This window comes from Strongylocentrotus purpuratus, unplaced genomic scaffold (genome assembly GCF_000002235.5).
Source record: "Strongylocentrotus purpuratus isolate Spur 01 unplaced genomic scaffold, Spur_5.0 spur5_scaffold_11, whole genome shotgun sequence".
NCBI lineage: Eukaryota > Metazoa > Echinodermata > Echinoidea > Camarodonta > Strongylocentrotidae > Strongylocentrotus > Strongylocentrotus purpuratus.
The window spans coordinates 32,696,167-32,712,024 of NW_022145596.1; the positions used below are offsets into that span (position 1 = coordinate 32,696,167).

General features: G+C 34.0%; 1 protein-coding gene across 1 annotated transcript; it reads right to left on the bottom strand.

Moving 5' to 3' along the window:
* Positions 1-496: 496 nt before the first annotated feature.
* On the bottom strand, positions 497-13,263 carry LOC586040 (Bardet-Biedl syndrome 7 protein homolog). The gene is made up of 15 exons (XM_030981205.1): positions 13,139-13,263; positions 10,978-11,088; positions 10,454-10,582; positions 9,632-9,807; positions 8,336-8,595; positions 7,475-7,541; positions 6,758-6,938; positions 6,132-6,216; positions 5,457-5,559; positions 4,605-4,872; positions 3,759-3,961; positions 3,363-3,527; positions 2,616-2,829; positions 1,689-1,812; positions 497-1,316 (listed from the first exon to the last, which is right to left on the bottom strand). The coding sequence occupies exons 2-15, from the start codon at positions 11,014-11,016 to the stop codon at positions 1,177-1,179; spliced, it is 2,154 nt and encodes a 717-aa protein (XP_030837065.1). The 5' UTR covers positions 11,017-11,088; positions 13,139-13,263; the 3' UTR covers positions 497-1,176.
* Positions 13,264-15,858: the final 2,595 nt, after the last annotated feature.

Genomic DNA, 15,858 nt, shown 5'->3' on the forward strand with positions numbered 1-15,858 from the left:
ATTAATCACGAACCCTTATTACTAGATTGGTTGATAAAACCATGCCGTTTCACAAACAAACACAAGACCTTCCATTTTAGCCTTGCATCGACTGAAACAAACTGAGAAACATTGACGCTTTGGCGAAGCGCGGAAGCTTTGAAAGAAGACGATTCGTTGTACCTTTCTCGACTCATAATCCTTGTCTGAATTCAGTCCCTCCCCTCTCTCGCGCGAAGCTTTGACGTTTCATTAAATTATTAGTCAGAGAAAGAAGACGACCGTTCTCGACTCCTTTTCCCTTTTTCTTCCTACGTCCTCTTTCTTTTTTTTCTTCTCTTTCTCTCCTTTTTTTTTTTGGCCGGCGTTTTGGGGGGGGCGACTGCCCCCACCGCCCCCCCCTGGCTACGCGCCTGCTCTCAGCTCTCCAAACCTGCTTTGATATAACAATGAAACATATAGAATTTATGTCTTTATTACATGGTTTAACAGGACTATTATGTCAACCCCTCTTTTGTTGTATATATTCCTGACTTCCCTGAAGTTAATTCAGTCACATTCGTAGTACTACATGAATTTTTATATTAATTCCAGTACAACTTTACCGGTGCTATCTCAGTGTTTGGTAATGTATGATACAGATGGCTTCTAGGCAAATTCATCTTCTCAGCAAAGCTTCAATCTGTCAAAACAACTACACTGAATGTATGCATCAGGAATACACATATCTAACAATGAGCATAAAAAAGCTCTGAAATATTCAGTTGGTGCAATGCATTTTCAAATATAAAGATATGCTATGGTTGCATATGTACAATCCATATAAGCATATTAAGTGAAAACCCTACATGTATTTTGTTTCCGTTCATTTTGATGATATTATCTTTGATAAGGTTTATACAAATTAGTTATACAAAGTGCGCCAGTGAATCTCATATTCTCTTGGTGGCTTTGCCAACCTTATACTAGCAATATGAATTGCCAGATCAGTCTACAAAACACAAGTTGTGTTTCTTGCAAAACTGATTACATTTTCTTAATATGGCAGCTTTATTCAAATCAGTTAGAATTTCACATCAATCCATAAAGGACCCTCTCATTAAAAAGCTCTGTTACATTCCCATAGTTCAACTCACTTATGTGCTTAAAAATCACAATTTGAATGAGAAAGATAACTCAAAGCAAGAATCCTGCAGATCATACTCCCCCAGCTTCAAAGAAACCAATCAGGTTTTCAAGCTCATAGTTATCCAAGACTTCCAGAAGCTGAGGCACTTTAGTCTTGACATTTGACCCCTTGAACTTGAACTTATCAATGAAGAGATCAGTGATCATCCCTGTAAAGACAATCATACACCAATACAACAAATTAGTTAACAAAAATTGTATGTCAATGTCATTCATCTTAAATATTTATATAAAAAAATGCATTTATTACCAAAATAATTTCTTAATCTAAACTATCTAATGTAACATAAAAGTTGGATTGATTGATAGAAAGTTCAAAATTAGCTTTATATAGACACCAAAACTGTCACACAGGTAAATAATTTTGGATGTGTAGTAGAAATCCCTTTCAAATTATCCAAATGATCCTGATGAAAGAGTTCAGCAATATTCAAGTACTATTATAGTTGATATAAGCACAGCTTTGTTATCACTATTCATAACAGTCAAAGGATACATTGTGATAATGGGACAACACTTACCATAGAGTCTTTCCAGATGACATGGCTGTTTCTTGTATTCCTGCTGGAGCGTATCAGCCTCCTCCAGGATCTGACGATATTCAGGAGACATAAACTCCAAATCTCCTTCATGGATCTGTAGCTCCTGCGTCGCAATAAGAAACAATACAAGTTTCCTTTTAATACAACACATCACTGCTATTAAACAAATCAATACCCCTGGATACATTAAGGCTTATGTATCATTACATTACCCCATCCTCAGATTCATTAATGCATGCAATGAGTGCACCTTCTCCACTCCCTGGGGAGTATTCATGCCATATGGAAAATGAAAGAATATAGTTTAATACTTGAAGTTGAAGTTTATTTGTATTTATTTTGTATTTATATGTAACAAAAAATAATGGGTAGATAACTTAAAAGGAGAACAGTGAATAGCATGGTGTTTGGAGAGAAGTGTAGATATGACAGACAATATAAAACTAATGTAAAAAATTAGGAGTTTACATAAAAAGCAAAGCTTACAAGATCATGCAGGCTCCTGATGAATTGATGGGATATTACTCAACATATATGTAAGCATGCTATGATCTACACTTATAGCTCTACATTTAATGATCAATAATAGGAGTTCCGATTAAGGAAGATTTGATATACATGTACATGATAACTTTAAAAAAATAGATTTCTTTCTTAACAGCTATAGTATCATCATCATCATCATTATCATATCATCACCATCATCATCATCATCATCATCATCATCATCATAATCATCATCATATCATCACCATCATATCATCATCATCATCATCATCATCATCATCATCATCATATCATCACCATCATATCATCATCATCATCATCATCATCGTCGTTGTCATCATCATCATTATTATTATTATCATTATCATGTTAGGACTAGTTCATGCCTGTCAAACTCACCTTGAGTGCATCAACCAGCTGGACTTTCTTAGCAAGTAGCAGCTGGTACTCAAGCTTAGGATGAATCCGTCTTAGAGTATTAGCTACCGACTCATCAGCTAGGTCATAAGAGATGTTGAGATTAATCTTTCTCTTGGTAGCTTCCTTGCTAAGGACATCCTTCAATATCGAGATGGTTGAGATATTGTCTGATCGAAACACACCTTCTCCTTTCCTACAAGAGGTCAAAGGTCATTGCAAAATATTTCATGTTGGTGAAAACGGGAGACAAAGCTATACATTGATGCAAACAGGAAGATGATTAGTAAAATGCAATAAAGATGTATATTCTCATGTTTGGGCATCTTCGAGATCCAACATTGAAGGGGTTCCACATCTTATAAGATACATCATACATTCATGTCCTATGTACAAAGACTTGTGTATCAGTATTATGCAGAATATTCCAAGTGGGAAATAATTTCTTCACAATAAAAAAAAATTGCTATTGTTGTGTCTGCAAAATAACACCGGGAGCAATAGTTTACTTTGTTTTAAATGATACCTCTCGACTATATGTCAACATGGCAAATCTGTTTAAAATTTATTCTTAAATCTATAAATCGAAAATTGTATTATATTGGTCTGATTTATTTCAAACTTTTGCTATCTCTTTTTCTTGTTTTTATTGCTTTCATACAGATGTACTCATTACAAAAGTTTTGTCCTTTAACTAAAACCTGAACAAGCAGCGATTTGAATACTCACTTGTAGAGACAATCTAGTTGCGTATCCAGGAATGTAGAGAGGAAATGAAAGTTGATGGAGTCTCCTGGGGGTGTCCTCTCTGGAATCTCAGGTAAACAATAAGACACCCAGGAATGAATCTCGGCTAGACTGAACTGACCGGTCAGCTTCAACTGATTCATGGGCCTATAAGAATGATAATAATATTATCATTAGTTGATCGAATCATAAATAAGAAGATTTTTTATATTAATCCCACATGTTGGTGTCATCTGACCATGAATTATTCAAACATGGTTGAAACCAGGTCACTCTGCAGTATCAATTTATCAATAGTTTTGTGTGTAATCACAGATCTTTGACTTGCTTTCTATCTCTGTAATGAGAGTCTCTATTCTATGATGGGGTATACCTTACCTAGAGTCATCCAGCATGTGTGTACGTTGATGAAGTGAGAGTGGCTTGATTTGGTACTGTCTGAGTTGACATGTCTTGGGCTGTAGCCTAGGTGTGATATAAGCTTGTAAGGTTCCATATTGACCCTCGATGCTACGGATCTTCAACTCAAGTCTTGTTGTATTGGCCTGGCAGCGGTAGGTAGCTAGTAAAAAGTTCCCATTCTATTGTAAAGAGAAGGAGAGAGAAGGACAATGAAAGGGTTGGCACAGAAGTCAAACGTTAACTATATAATCAATTGAAATTATTGATCAAATTTAAATATAGAACTTTGCAAACAATGTTATTCTCTAAGATTATTAATCTATCAAAAATAATATTGCTGAAAAATATTCAAATGTATAATGTCCCCAACATTTGATAAACTTTGATAGATATCAACCCAGGTAAAAAAAGAATTCTTAAAAACTTTAAATTATTGATACTTCCTTTAATAGCTATAAACTGTAGGTAGGAACACCTACTTCTGTTTCTCAATTCTGCCTGCTCTAAGTTTTATCATCATTCAATGAAATAGTGAATTTTCAATGTAAATCAACTGACCTCCATTACTAATAAAGGAATGTCCGAATATGAAATATATCTCGACCATGTCAGGTCTAAATAGGTACAGAAATAAACATGAACTTTAAAAGCCCAAATTGCCACTGATCATACAGTGTAGGTGTTTTGACAAACTTTTTGTGTCATTTTGCTAGTCTTTACAAATTTAACATCCAACCGTACCAGAAGCCCAAACCGGAAGGTTTCCAGTACCCGTCTTGGTTTGACTCCCATCACTAATTGACAGAATCTTGAAAGTATTACCTCAGTATCACAAGCACTGTAGCTGACTACAGCTGTGTTCTTCTCTGTATCCAGTAGATCAATAGGAACATCACTCTGAAGAAGAATATTGTCAATAGCAACCTGGACTTCAATACTGAGTGTATAGCTGGCATCATCTCGATTGAGTGAGAAACGATCATTGATGTTAAACTGAGGGACAGCTGAGATGGCCTTGGTATTCATGGCTTGGTAATGATACTTCTCTCTCTCCTGCATCACCTTACTCTGAAGTGATTCTAACTCACTCCTGTAGGGAAAATACAAGGACAGGAGATAATTCATAGATAGTCAAAGCCAACGGACAATAGACAGTATTATGCAAATTTTTCTTCAGATATGAAGGAAAATCATATCATAACTTAAAGATTAACTTTAGTTGGACATTTTTATATATTGAAATAATGAATAATGAAAGCAAAAGCTACCTTTCAATTTGTCATATATTGAAAGTATTGATATTGTTTTACCATATGATTCTATATAATTTGAAAAACAACATTCAAGACTGACTAGATTATATAATGGTAGTCTGTAGTGTTAATGCCAGTGTATATCATCAGGCCATCCTGGTATAATATGTCAAACAGGAGGTCTTTCTCAGCAATACCGTACTATTTTGTTGAGTATGTACATGCAATAATTAAAATACATTAACTACAGTACTGCATATGGGTTTCTTTCAGTGACATCCATCATAATTTATCAAACCTTACACTATTCTGAGAAGTTCTTACCTAGAAGATTGTTCTTTAAAAAAAAAAAAAAAAAAACAGCGAGAACAAAAAGAACATCAAATTAAAAGAACAATGAATTTAGTTGTTCTAGACTTACTTGAGATGTGAGATCTTGCCTTGTGTATCATCAGAGACTTGAACCTTTTCTCCTGGACCTGCTTCCTTGTAACTTGGTTCAGTGGTTAAGCCTTGGATCCATCCTGAACATAGAAACACCATCATATTCAATTAAAAATCTTCCTTTAGTTAAAAACATTTGTAATTTTACTTTAACAAGCAATATCTTAAAATTTAAAGAAAAATAAATGAATAAAATAAAAATGAATTACTAGCTCAACTAATGCCACCAATTTGAAGAACACATCATCCAGTAATAGTCCAGGGGTGTGTTTCACAAAGATCCTAAGTTGAACTTATCTCTAAGTTGGACTTAACAATTATGGAAAGCCGTTAGCATCTATGAAACTATTTTGTACAAGTTATTTTAAAAGGCATAACATGTTGATTCAAATCATTCATATTTTCTATTATCAAGATTTCATGTTCTTGATGTGGAATTAATAAAAAGTTTTTGAATATATTTTTCTTTAAGGCTACCAATGGCTCTCTATAATTTTAAGTCCAACTTAGGATCTTTGTGAAACACCCACCAGGGGTAATTAGCATAGGAATGTTTAGATTCCGTACACAGACCTCAGTTTAATGGTTAGGTAATCCAGGATATTACAATATTTCAAATGTTAAACTGAGATTGTTATGATCTGTTACTCACCAGCGTATGTACATGCTATGACTTCATCAAACCCAGATGAGTTGACTACTCCTCCTTGGATTGAACTCACACTCTCAGATAAGGTCTATTAAAGACAAAGTAACAAGTATAACTTCATCAGTCTCATATATTCATTGAATAACACCAACATTGTTTTTTTAATATGAATTTTCTGTATTGATCCAGTTTTAAACTATAATCTCTCATCAATTCATTTTCATTTACATGCAGATGTGCTTTCTGTCATGAGGATGACATTAAACAAAAGTGTAACAATTCTTCAAGTTAACCAGTATAATGTGAAACATTTCCTGTCTCATATAGATCAAAGATATATAAATAAACATACACTACATAAAAGAACCACTCTACAAAGTAGTACCTCAATTATTCATCTCAAGAACCAAATATCTAAGTTGGAAGAACATAACCATGAAAAGTATTTTCAAAATAGTACAGCAACTGTTTGTGTGGCCTGAATATTACTTTATACAATTTCATTTTATTCACATGATGTTTTTGATGGGAATGTAACGGTGAAAGATAAAAAAAATAGATGCTGCCGTAATTTCATGCCCTTTAGAAAATTATTTTCCTTGTTGCGTGAATAAGTTGAGAGTACTTACCGTACTGTATCTAAGTATAGGTTCATCAGCGTCATTATAACCATAGACTTCAACCAATCCATCGTCCCGTCCTATTAATAGATCTGAGATACCATCAGCTGTGATGTCATAGTTATCCATACACAGGACTCCACCACTACGCTTCTCGTTTGGAATCTCCCATTTATGACTGGGGGATATTCTAGAGGGATCAAAGGAAGAGATAATCATGTATGCATACTTGATGAGTACAGTGATTGATACAGAGACTGTGAATCAAGTTTAGAGTTTTGTCAGTTGACTAATTGGGATGTAGAAAGTGATGTTGCATTAACATATCAGTTTCATTGCCTCACATCAATTTTCAAATAAGATACAGCAATGATCAACTGTTCCCAATTCTCCATATATGATTAGTACAAATCTAGGCAAGTACTACCAATACAAATCAATACACTGTTAAACAGATGCAATAGACTTGTACCTTAAGAAACATTGACATTGTATACTAAAACCACTGAAATGGACATTATTTGTAAGTATTGAAATGATTATGAATAAAGCACAACTCGTAACCACAGTAAAGTTTGTTATGTGTATCAGATAACAAGTATACAGTCAAACCTGTCTATAGCGACTGCCCAAGGGAAACACAAAATGTGGTCTTTGTAGACAGGTGGTCACTAAAGCAGGTTTGACTGTATATCATTGACCAAGAGATAAAATGAAGTGACTCACCTGTTTAACTGAACCAAACCAACTTTACCATCTGACGTTCCATACAAGACATCTTCACCTTCCTCACCTGATACATACACATGAATAAACAGAAAGAATATAATAATATTGAATCATCAAAATAATACCATCAAATGATCAAATAGCTGGATACTTGTTCCTTCTAAAGATGTATACTGTTCACATGTAATCATTGAGTAGTTCCACCATTGTCATTGAGTCTGGACTCACATGAACTAGTCCCTAAACTTTCCATACAGTTGAAATAGACCGGTGTAAATCACTTATACAAATAATCATATAGGGTGGTATTCCGGTAGCGCGTACTAAGTTAGCGCATACTTAGTTAGTTCACACTTTTATGGAGTGCCTGTTGCAAACTAATTTACCCTGTACAGATTATTTTAATCCTTCAATGAAAAGTGTCCAAAAAATTAATTTTGCAATGAAATGGGAAGAAAAAGATAATATGAGTATGAACTGAATTTCAACAAAGTCTTTGGTAGATTATCTTTGTCATGAATATTGAAGGAGGAAGATGAAACCTATCATTCCATAGAAGTGTGAACTAAAATTCTTGTTTAGTCTGGACTTAGTCTCGGATTAACTTATGAGAATACCACCCATTGAAATATAAGTTCATATTATAGCAATACATCAATAGAGATATACCAATATTTAGCCTTCTTCACTACCATATATACTGTCTTAATGAATGTCTTGATGTCTACATATGATTCAAAAGACAAGCAATTGTTAATAAATTAAATGCCTTGTCTAAATGGATATGAGAACCTTGTAGAAATATAGGACAAACTGAACAGATCGAGCCTCTATAACATGTATCCTCTCTATACCTACCTCCTTCATCTGCAAAGAGACTGAGAGACTGAGGAGGACCAGCAACCTCCACCTCATACAGAAGATTAGAACCTTCAATGACTCTTAAGACACGGTCCTGGCAGGCTAGCACTGGAGTGACCTCCTTGACCCGGGTCAAGGGTAAGCACAGGATGTCATTGATGCGATCACTGCATAGGTAATAATTCTCATCCTTACAATCCAGATAGTGATTGAAGATGTAGTTACCTCCAAGGAATAGATGGCTACCACATACCCACCTAAAGACAATCAAAGAAAGAAGAAGAAAAAAATCCTTAAATAAACATGTACGCAAGTCACTGATTGATTATTCCTTAACATATCCTATTCATTTCAATAGAAATTTGTAATGAAATTTTCATGCAGTTGTATCAGTAAACATAAAATGGCATTATTATTTACAACTATATATACCAGAAAGATAAGCACAAATCTGGAAAAGCTTTTAATTCAGAACATTTTATTTTCAGTTCATCTCTTCAAAAGATTAGCAAGGCAAAAGATTACAGCATTCTACACTAATGGATTTAACAATGAAAGAGAGTATGTATTCTATACCTTCTTCTTATTTATATGAAATAGGGTATTTATTGGTAAGTATCTTATAGACAGACAATGTGTCATGTAACATTCAACAATTTGTGCAGTATAACAGGTTTTTGTGCATGGTATAACAGTAAATTGAACTGTGCCCCTCTCTTCCATGTGCATATCCATTATTTGCAAAGGATGCAACCATCATTGTTGGTCAAACAGTTTTTGAGCGTCAAGTAACGCCTGGCTGGAATGTTCCCCAGGGAGTGGAGATTGTGCACACATTGTGTGCGGGCAAGTTTTAAATCCAATGACCGGGATAATAACTGTAAAGCGCTTAGAGACATCATAGATGTATTACTGGTAATTAAGCGCTATATAAAAGCGGAATATTATTATTATTAACCTGAATGATATTGAGATGGTGCGACTCCAAAGGATCAAGGCATGAGATAGCAACGTACTACCCTCAATTTTATATAACAAATATTGCATGCAGTGCATTATTCAGTGAAACATATATTCACCTCCAAATTCAGAATTTCTCTCATGCCATTATATTTTAACATCAGCCTCTGGCCTCGTTGGAATATAATATCACTCAGGGAAATTCTGAATTTGTTTGTTCATATATTTTGTTGTACTGAACGCCAAAGCATGCAATATTTGTATAATATTATTTTCATGTCAAATCTGATATTTTAAATCATGGTATTGACAGACAATGATAGTCATACTTACATAGTTTTGATGCTTTCTGTCAGGTTTGTATCAAAGCCCAGAAATTGTTTGCCCTTCTTTGTGAAACCTTTGATTTCTGAGCCGCATGCTGCAAAGACCTTGTCTGCAAGCGACCCTAGGGTACCACCAAGCTCTAAACGAGATATCTTAGGGCCTGGTAACGTCTTGAAAGCACTCTGTGGCAAAATCAAATTCAAAAGGTACCGTCAAAACTTTCTATTAAGGCTATATCCACAGGAAACACAAAAAGTGGCCAATGTAGACAGGTGGTCTTTCTAGACAGTTTCTACAAAAAATATTTCTTTCTAGAGGGAGGCAATATGCATGATCACTGTGCAGGTGGCCTTTATAGAGAGGTGGCCACTAAGACAGATTTGACTGTATATAAGAAAAAGTAATAGCTCTACCTGAATATGGCAAGCTAGAGGCTCTTCATCAGAATAAACACTTACAAAGAAATATTTAATATGAAGGTGAGATATAAACCTTAAGATATATATGTGGGCTGTTCAAACATACCTAGTAGACTAGACCTAAATAATATTCATAATAATATTTAGTTTTCATATAGCGCTTATCACAAATGTCTCTAAGCACTTTACAACCTAAATCAATTTGTTTAAACATGGCTAATATGACACTTTTCATTACATCTGTGTATGTGGTTATAAAAGTTATAGTAAAATGATAAAAATGTAAAAGGTAAATGTAAATGAGGTAAAAGGGTAAAGATATTTTTTTTAAATCACTGCCAACGCATATAATTTCATTGATAAAATAATCTGTTAGAGATGTCAAAAGACAAGGAATAAAGTGCCATACCACTGCTTCTCCTTTCTTGATATTAAAGCATTGAATAACACCGGTCTGGTCAGCAACAGCGACCTTCTGAGGAGCTTTGGCCTTCTTCTCTGGTAGGAGTCTCATCGTACGAGGGCATGTCACTCCAACCTGGCAAATCAAACATGTATTAAAGTGGTCATATCAATGCAACTTATGTTTGCTCAAATCAAAAATCTTAAGATGTGTAAACATGTAAATACAAGGAAAGTTTACTGATTAGTTTTAAAAAGACATGTACTGAATCCCTTTTGAGGTACTTTCATGGTATATAAAAAAACAATTATGATATGAATAACACTTTATTGTGGTACATGTCATGTAGGAATATGCTCACTTTAAAGCATCTAAACAATAAATCAAAAAGAATTGAAGAGTTAACAACAGCTAGAAGTAAATTGTATGTGTCCCATTGTACTTATCAATCATATATTCCTCTTATTTCAGTAATACAACAATAATAATTAAACAATAACATAGTCTATGTACAATACATTAGTGCTAACCTGGAGATAGTCCACTCGGTTTAAACTTAATTCCATCATCTTGAAGAATTATTCTCTAGAGATTCCTCCAAGTAAAATCATCTGAGCTGAGATCCTCTCATTCAATCCCCTCTACGAGGAAGAAAATGAAAAAGAAAGAAAGAAAACAATATTAGCATTAGGTGAAGGTAAGAGCACCCATGGAACATGGAAGCTCAGGCACAAAGGTGGGCGCTTGTTCAGAAACGTATCCAAAATTTGACCCGTAACGCCGGCGTTGAGATACCCTATACTAAAACATACCCAAAATGAAGTATGTTTATTACCTGTTTCGTGTAAATTTTCTTGTTATTTTTGCAGTATTTTTTTGGATAAACGTTGATATTAGTATACACTTTTTCAGAGGTTTCACGGCAAACCGCTGCACAATACAAGTGCATACCGATGGTGGGTTGCAGGCAGGCGCGCGCCTGTGTGAAGTTATCTACCGTACTGTCTCAGATCCTCATTACTCATTACTCAAACCTGAGAAAAAGTGTATAATATATCATTGTTTTTCCGAAAAAATACTCCAATAATAACAAGAAAATTTACACGAAACAGGTAATAAACATAACAACTTTTAGCTCGATCATGATCTTTATTTGGACATTTAATGAATATTTACTTCATTTCGAGTATGTTGTTGTTCGTTTGGTATTATAATGGCTATTAGTCAAATTTGACTATTGTTGCCAATTTCATCGCATCTCTTTCTTTTAATGTCTTGGTAAAATTATTATTTCTTTCTTTCTTTTTCCAATCTCATTTTAATATAATATTAGTCATAGTCTACAAAAAATAAAAACAAAAAATTATTTCAAATTAAACCACGATCCGCACACAGTTCCAACTCACGCTGGCCCTGTCCTTTCTATGATGCCTTCTTACCAGCCCAGCGAGTTATGTTACGCCGTACGCTTCTCGGTTGATAAACTCAACCTAGGTCACTCTGGCATAGACAAGGGGGCGTCGTGTACCTGTATGTTTAGAGGGTTTATTTATTTATTAGGAGAAAGACAACTGCATAAGCAAAACACTTTTGGGCTTTATTAGTTTATATGAGTTAGTTCATGAGATTATTTATATAGCGCATGACTTTTAACTACTATAATCATTGGGGGTGACATGCTTTCGAGTAATGATATAGCAAGTTTTAATTGCTTTTTTTTTTCTTCTTTTTTTTTAAAGCGTGGCCAGCAGATTTCATGTATCCTTCTCTCTCTCTCTCTCTCCTCTCCACTTCCCTAAAGTTGTGTGTATGTATTAAGATATGTTTTTCGATTGGTCAAATAAATAATGTTAAATTGTTTCAATCATTATTTTTTTTTAAATTAAAAGAGGCCTAAATTAAATTAAAAGAGGCCTAGGTATGTTTTAGTATGGTATCTCCAAGCCGGAGTTAGGGGTCAAATTTTGGATACGTTTCTGAACAAGCGCCCGAAGGTGTTCAAAAGAGTGTAATGTAGTTTCACACACATTAACATATAGGAAATGAGATGGTAGACACTCCAGCAAAGCATAGAGAGTCAATGCTAATGCGTATTGACGGTAGACAGTTTACACCTATACTGACAAACAAGGATAGGAAGAATGAGCATTTCATACACCTACAAGGGTCAAGGCTACTCTGGATTAACCGTCTAGACAAAGAAGTCTAATATGTATAGCTATGTGAGTATGAGATTATGGTGCTTAAAGGTAATACACAGTTATGGAATATTAATTTAATGAAAACTAAATCTAGACAATCTAGGAATCAAAAGTTTTTCCCAAACAAAAAAACATTTTATTTTCAACAAGTGAACAACCATTTCAATTTTAAGTTTGAACATTAGATAAGTCTCTAAATTTAAGTGCACTGCAAGGAGCTAGTGGTTAATCAGCATTTTGACCACTCGTCTTAGCTGGTGTGTGCTAAGTAAGGCTTGGTGAAATCAATATCATATTTCATAAATAAACTTCAAAGTTCAAGTTCGACCTGCAAGTGATAAAAACTACACAAAATTCAACACATGGGGCTGCATCCAAGAGTTGGTTGATTAGGTGCACCCATTGCAGTTAGGAGTCTGCATGTTTTAAAAACGCAAATTAATAAATCATTTATTAAACAAAATTATCGAAATAATAAAGATATAATTACCAGTTACATGAAATGTTACAATTAATCACGAAGAAAGGAAATCTCCTCGTTGCTATGAACGCTTGAGACCTCCCAGTATTTCTCGAATTTGTTCGCTCGGGAATTCGTATGCTGCCCTCTAGCTCTGAGCTCTTCGTATTCACTAATTGTAATCTTTATTAAAAATATTAAAAATAATGGTAATGATAACAATTATTTTAGATAGATAGATAGAAATGGTTTTTATTAAAAAGATCATCGCAGCCAATGGCTGAATTGCGATCCATTTCACAAGGTTATATACAATACAATTGCAATTCAAATTGAAATAACACAAAATATGACATAAATCAATAATCAAACATAATATAGACATTTCATAAAAATTCATTGATCAGATTCAAATTTTTGTTTAAAAAAAAGAAAGAGATAGGGAGAGGTGTAGGAGAGGGAGAGTTGGAGTGATGACAAAGAGAGAGAAGGAGAGGAAGAAAGAGAAGGGGGACGAGAGAGAAAGACGGAAAGAGATAGAGAGGGAGAGAAAGAGAGAGAGAGAGTTGAAGAGAGGAAGAGACAGACAAAGGGTACCTTATCATTACAGATGAGGGGAGATGGCAAGAAATATTCAGTAATGCAGAAAATTGAGATAAAAACTATCAAAATTCATTCACATAGTTCAATCTTGGACTGTGAAATTCTAAAAATATTGGTATTACATTTTATTCAAAAGATTTATAAAGTAAGGAAGAGAGCTGCACTGGAAGCGTTTTGTTTTACATTGGTATTGTTTAAACTTTGATTGAGATCTTAGAGAATAAGTGCTTTGTTGTCTAAGAGGTAAACATTCTTTAAATTGTGGGTGTTTGGCAAGTGCATTTGCAAAGTCTATACATAACTGCTTACGTCTTGCTTCTAATGAACATAGATTGCACGTTTCCAATGCTGCTTCATAATTTTCATACTGACGTCCTAAAAAGAAATAAGGGGCGACTTTAAAATACCCCACCACTAAAATTAACCAAACGTTCGTAGGGTACCAAATACTTCACAAATGAAGCTAAATCTCGAGTTTTTTAAGCTAGTAACACTAAACGTAATCATAACCCATGCTTTAACCCTAACCCTAGGTCTTTGACGTTTATGTACATTAACCCTATTGGTGGGGTATTCTAAAGTTAAGCTAGAAATAAAGAGGAGAACAAGACCAACAACCAAAGTCTGGGCCCTTTCCCTAAAGGCTCTCCTATATTTTATATATTGTTATTGTATTTTATTTTTTTAAGAACAAAATGTGGGCAGGAAAAAAATCAGTCAGATTACTCAAAATGATTAAACAGATAACACCATAACGAATACTAAGAGTAGGCCTATCCGCTACCACTACACAAGAACGCTAATAATTTAGGGGAGGGGTATTATCCCATGAAGTGAAGAAATGTATGTAAACGAGAGGATCATACAGAAATGTAACATACAAACTCTATCGCAAAGGAGAAACCATGCAACTATGCCTTGACTTTTCACAAAGTGTAGTTCATAACCCACTTGTGTCAGATTGATTTCCGGGGAGGAGGAGCCACACATAATGTATGCACTACGGACAACAAATATGTTCCAACAATAAAACAAAAAGGTTCCAGAGTAGTATAATTCCATATCTCATCCGCCTTTTTAATAATCAGCTGCATTCCTTGAATATCATCGTTAAATTTTTGATCCATGTATTTCGGTATTTCATACCTTATTTTATGCATCTGATGTACTTACTTTAAAAAAAGAGCAACCCCATATTGCAGTGAAGTTCAAGCTATATATATTACATAACAAAGGCAGCAAAATTATTATTTTTGATACATCTACTTTATATTCAACTACTATTTTTTTAATATAAATATTATATGCAATATGTTCTTTCCTCTATCCTTGTATATATTAGTTGAAATTGTTTTTATTTAATCAGGTCAAGTTATGTAAGGCATATTTTATCATACATGATAAACCAAGATCAATTTTGTTGAATAGTGAACCCATTTAAAATGTATTCATGTAAAAGTATTACATTGTATACATAATAAGAATTGCTTCTCTATTGATTTTTTTAAAATTAAAATTGTCATTACTAATCGGGTCAAATTATGTCAGGCATTTTGTATTACTAATTATGGGCCAAAATCTTGCTTGCTTTTTTATTTATACTGTTTTATACTAATGTAAAAGTCGCAAAATGTAATTTTTTTTTTTTAAATAACGAAATTTTACTCATAGGATTTACGGTTCTTAAAGTTTGGAATATTGTCATTCATTTAGGCAATCAAGCTGGATTCTTGTGACATTTTAAAGGATATGTTATACAATGTTCGCTGTTATTTTTACTGCGCGTATGATTCGATTTATATGCTGTTTTATGCTAAAGTGTAAATTATGGTTATTCAGCTTCCTTTCATCTTATTTCTTTCTTTATCTTTTCTTTCCTTCCTTTTGTTTTATTATATATGGGCCGACATTTACTTTCATTTTTGCATTTGTATATAGTGTTTTGTGCCCCCTTCAAGAGTCACCCAGAGTATGTGCCCCCTGCACCTGGCTCACATTTTATTTGATTTGCAACTCACTTGATATAGGGGCAATCATATTCCTGTGTGTGTATTTTTTTTTATTGTGGGGAAGGGACATATTGTGCTTTAAGTTCATCACTTAAATACTCGCACTTCGAATGTTAGCTCAGAGAAGTATTGAGTGAT

Bases quoted from the DNA above. Each gene is read 5' to 3' on its own strand.
- LOC586040 (XM_030981205.1), bottom strand. From the start codon at position 11,016: ATGATGGAATTAAGTTTAAACCGAGTGGACTATCTCCAG. The intron at 9,808-10,453 runs GTATGGCACTTT...ATTTTGCCACAG, and splicing joins TCAAGAAAGGAGAAGCAGTG to AGTGCTTTCAAGACGTTACC. The intron at 7,542-8,335 runs GTAGGTATAGAG...TGTATGTATCAG, and splicing joins TCTCTTTGCAGATGAAGGAG to GTGAGGAAGGTGAAGATGTC.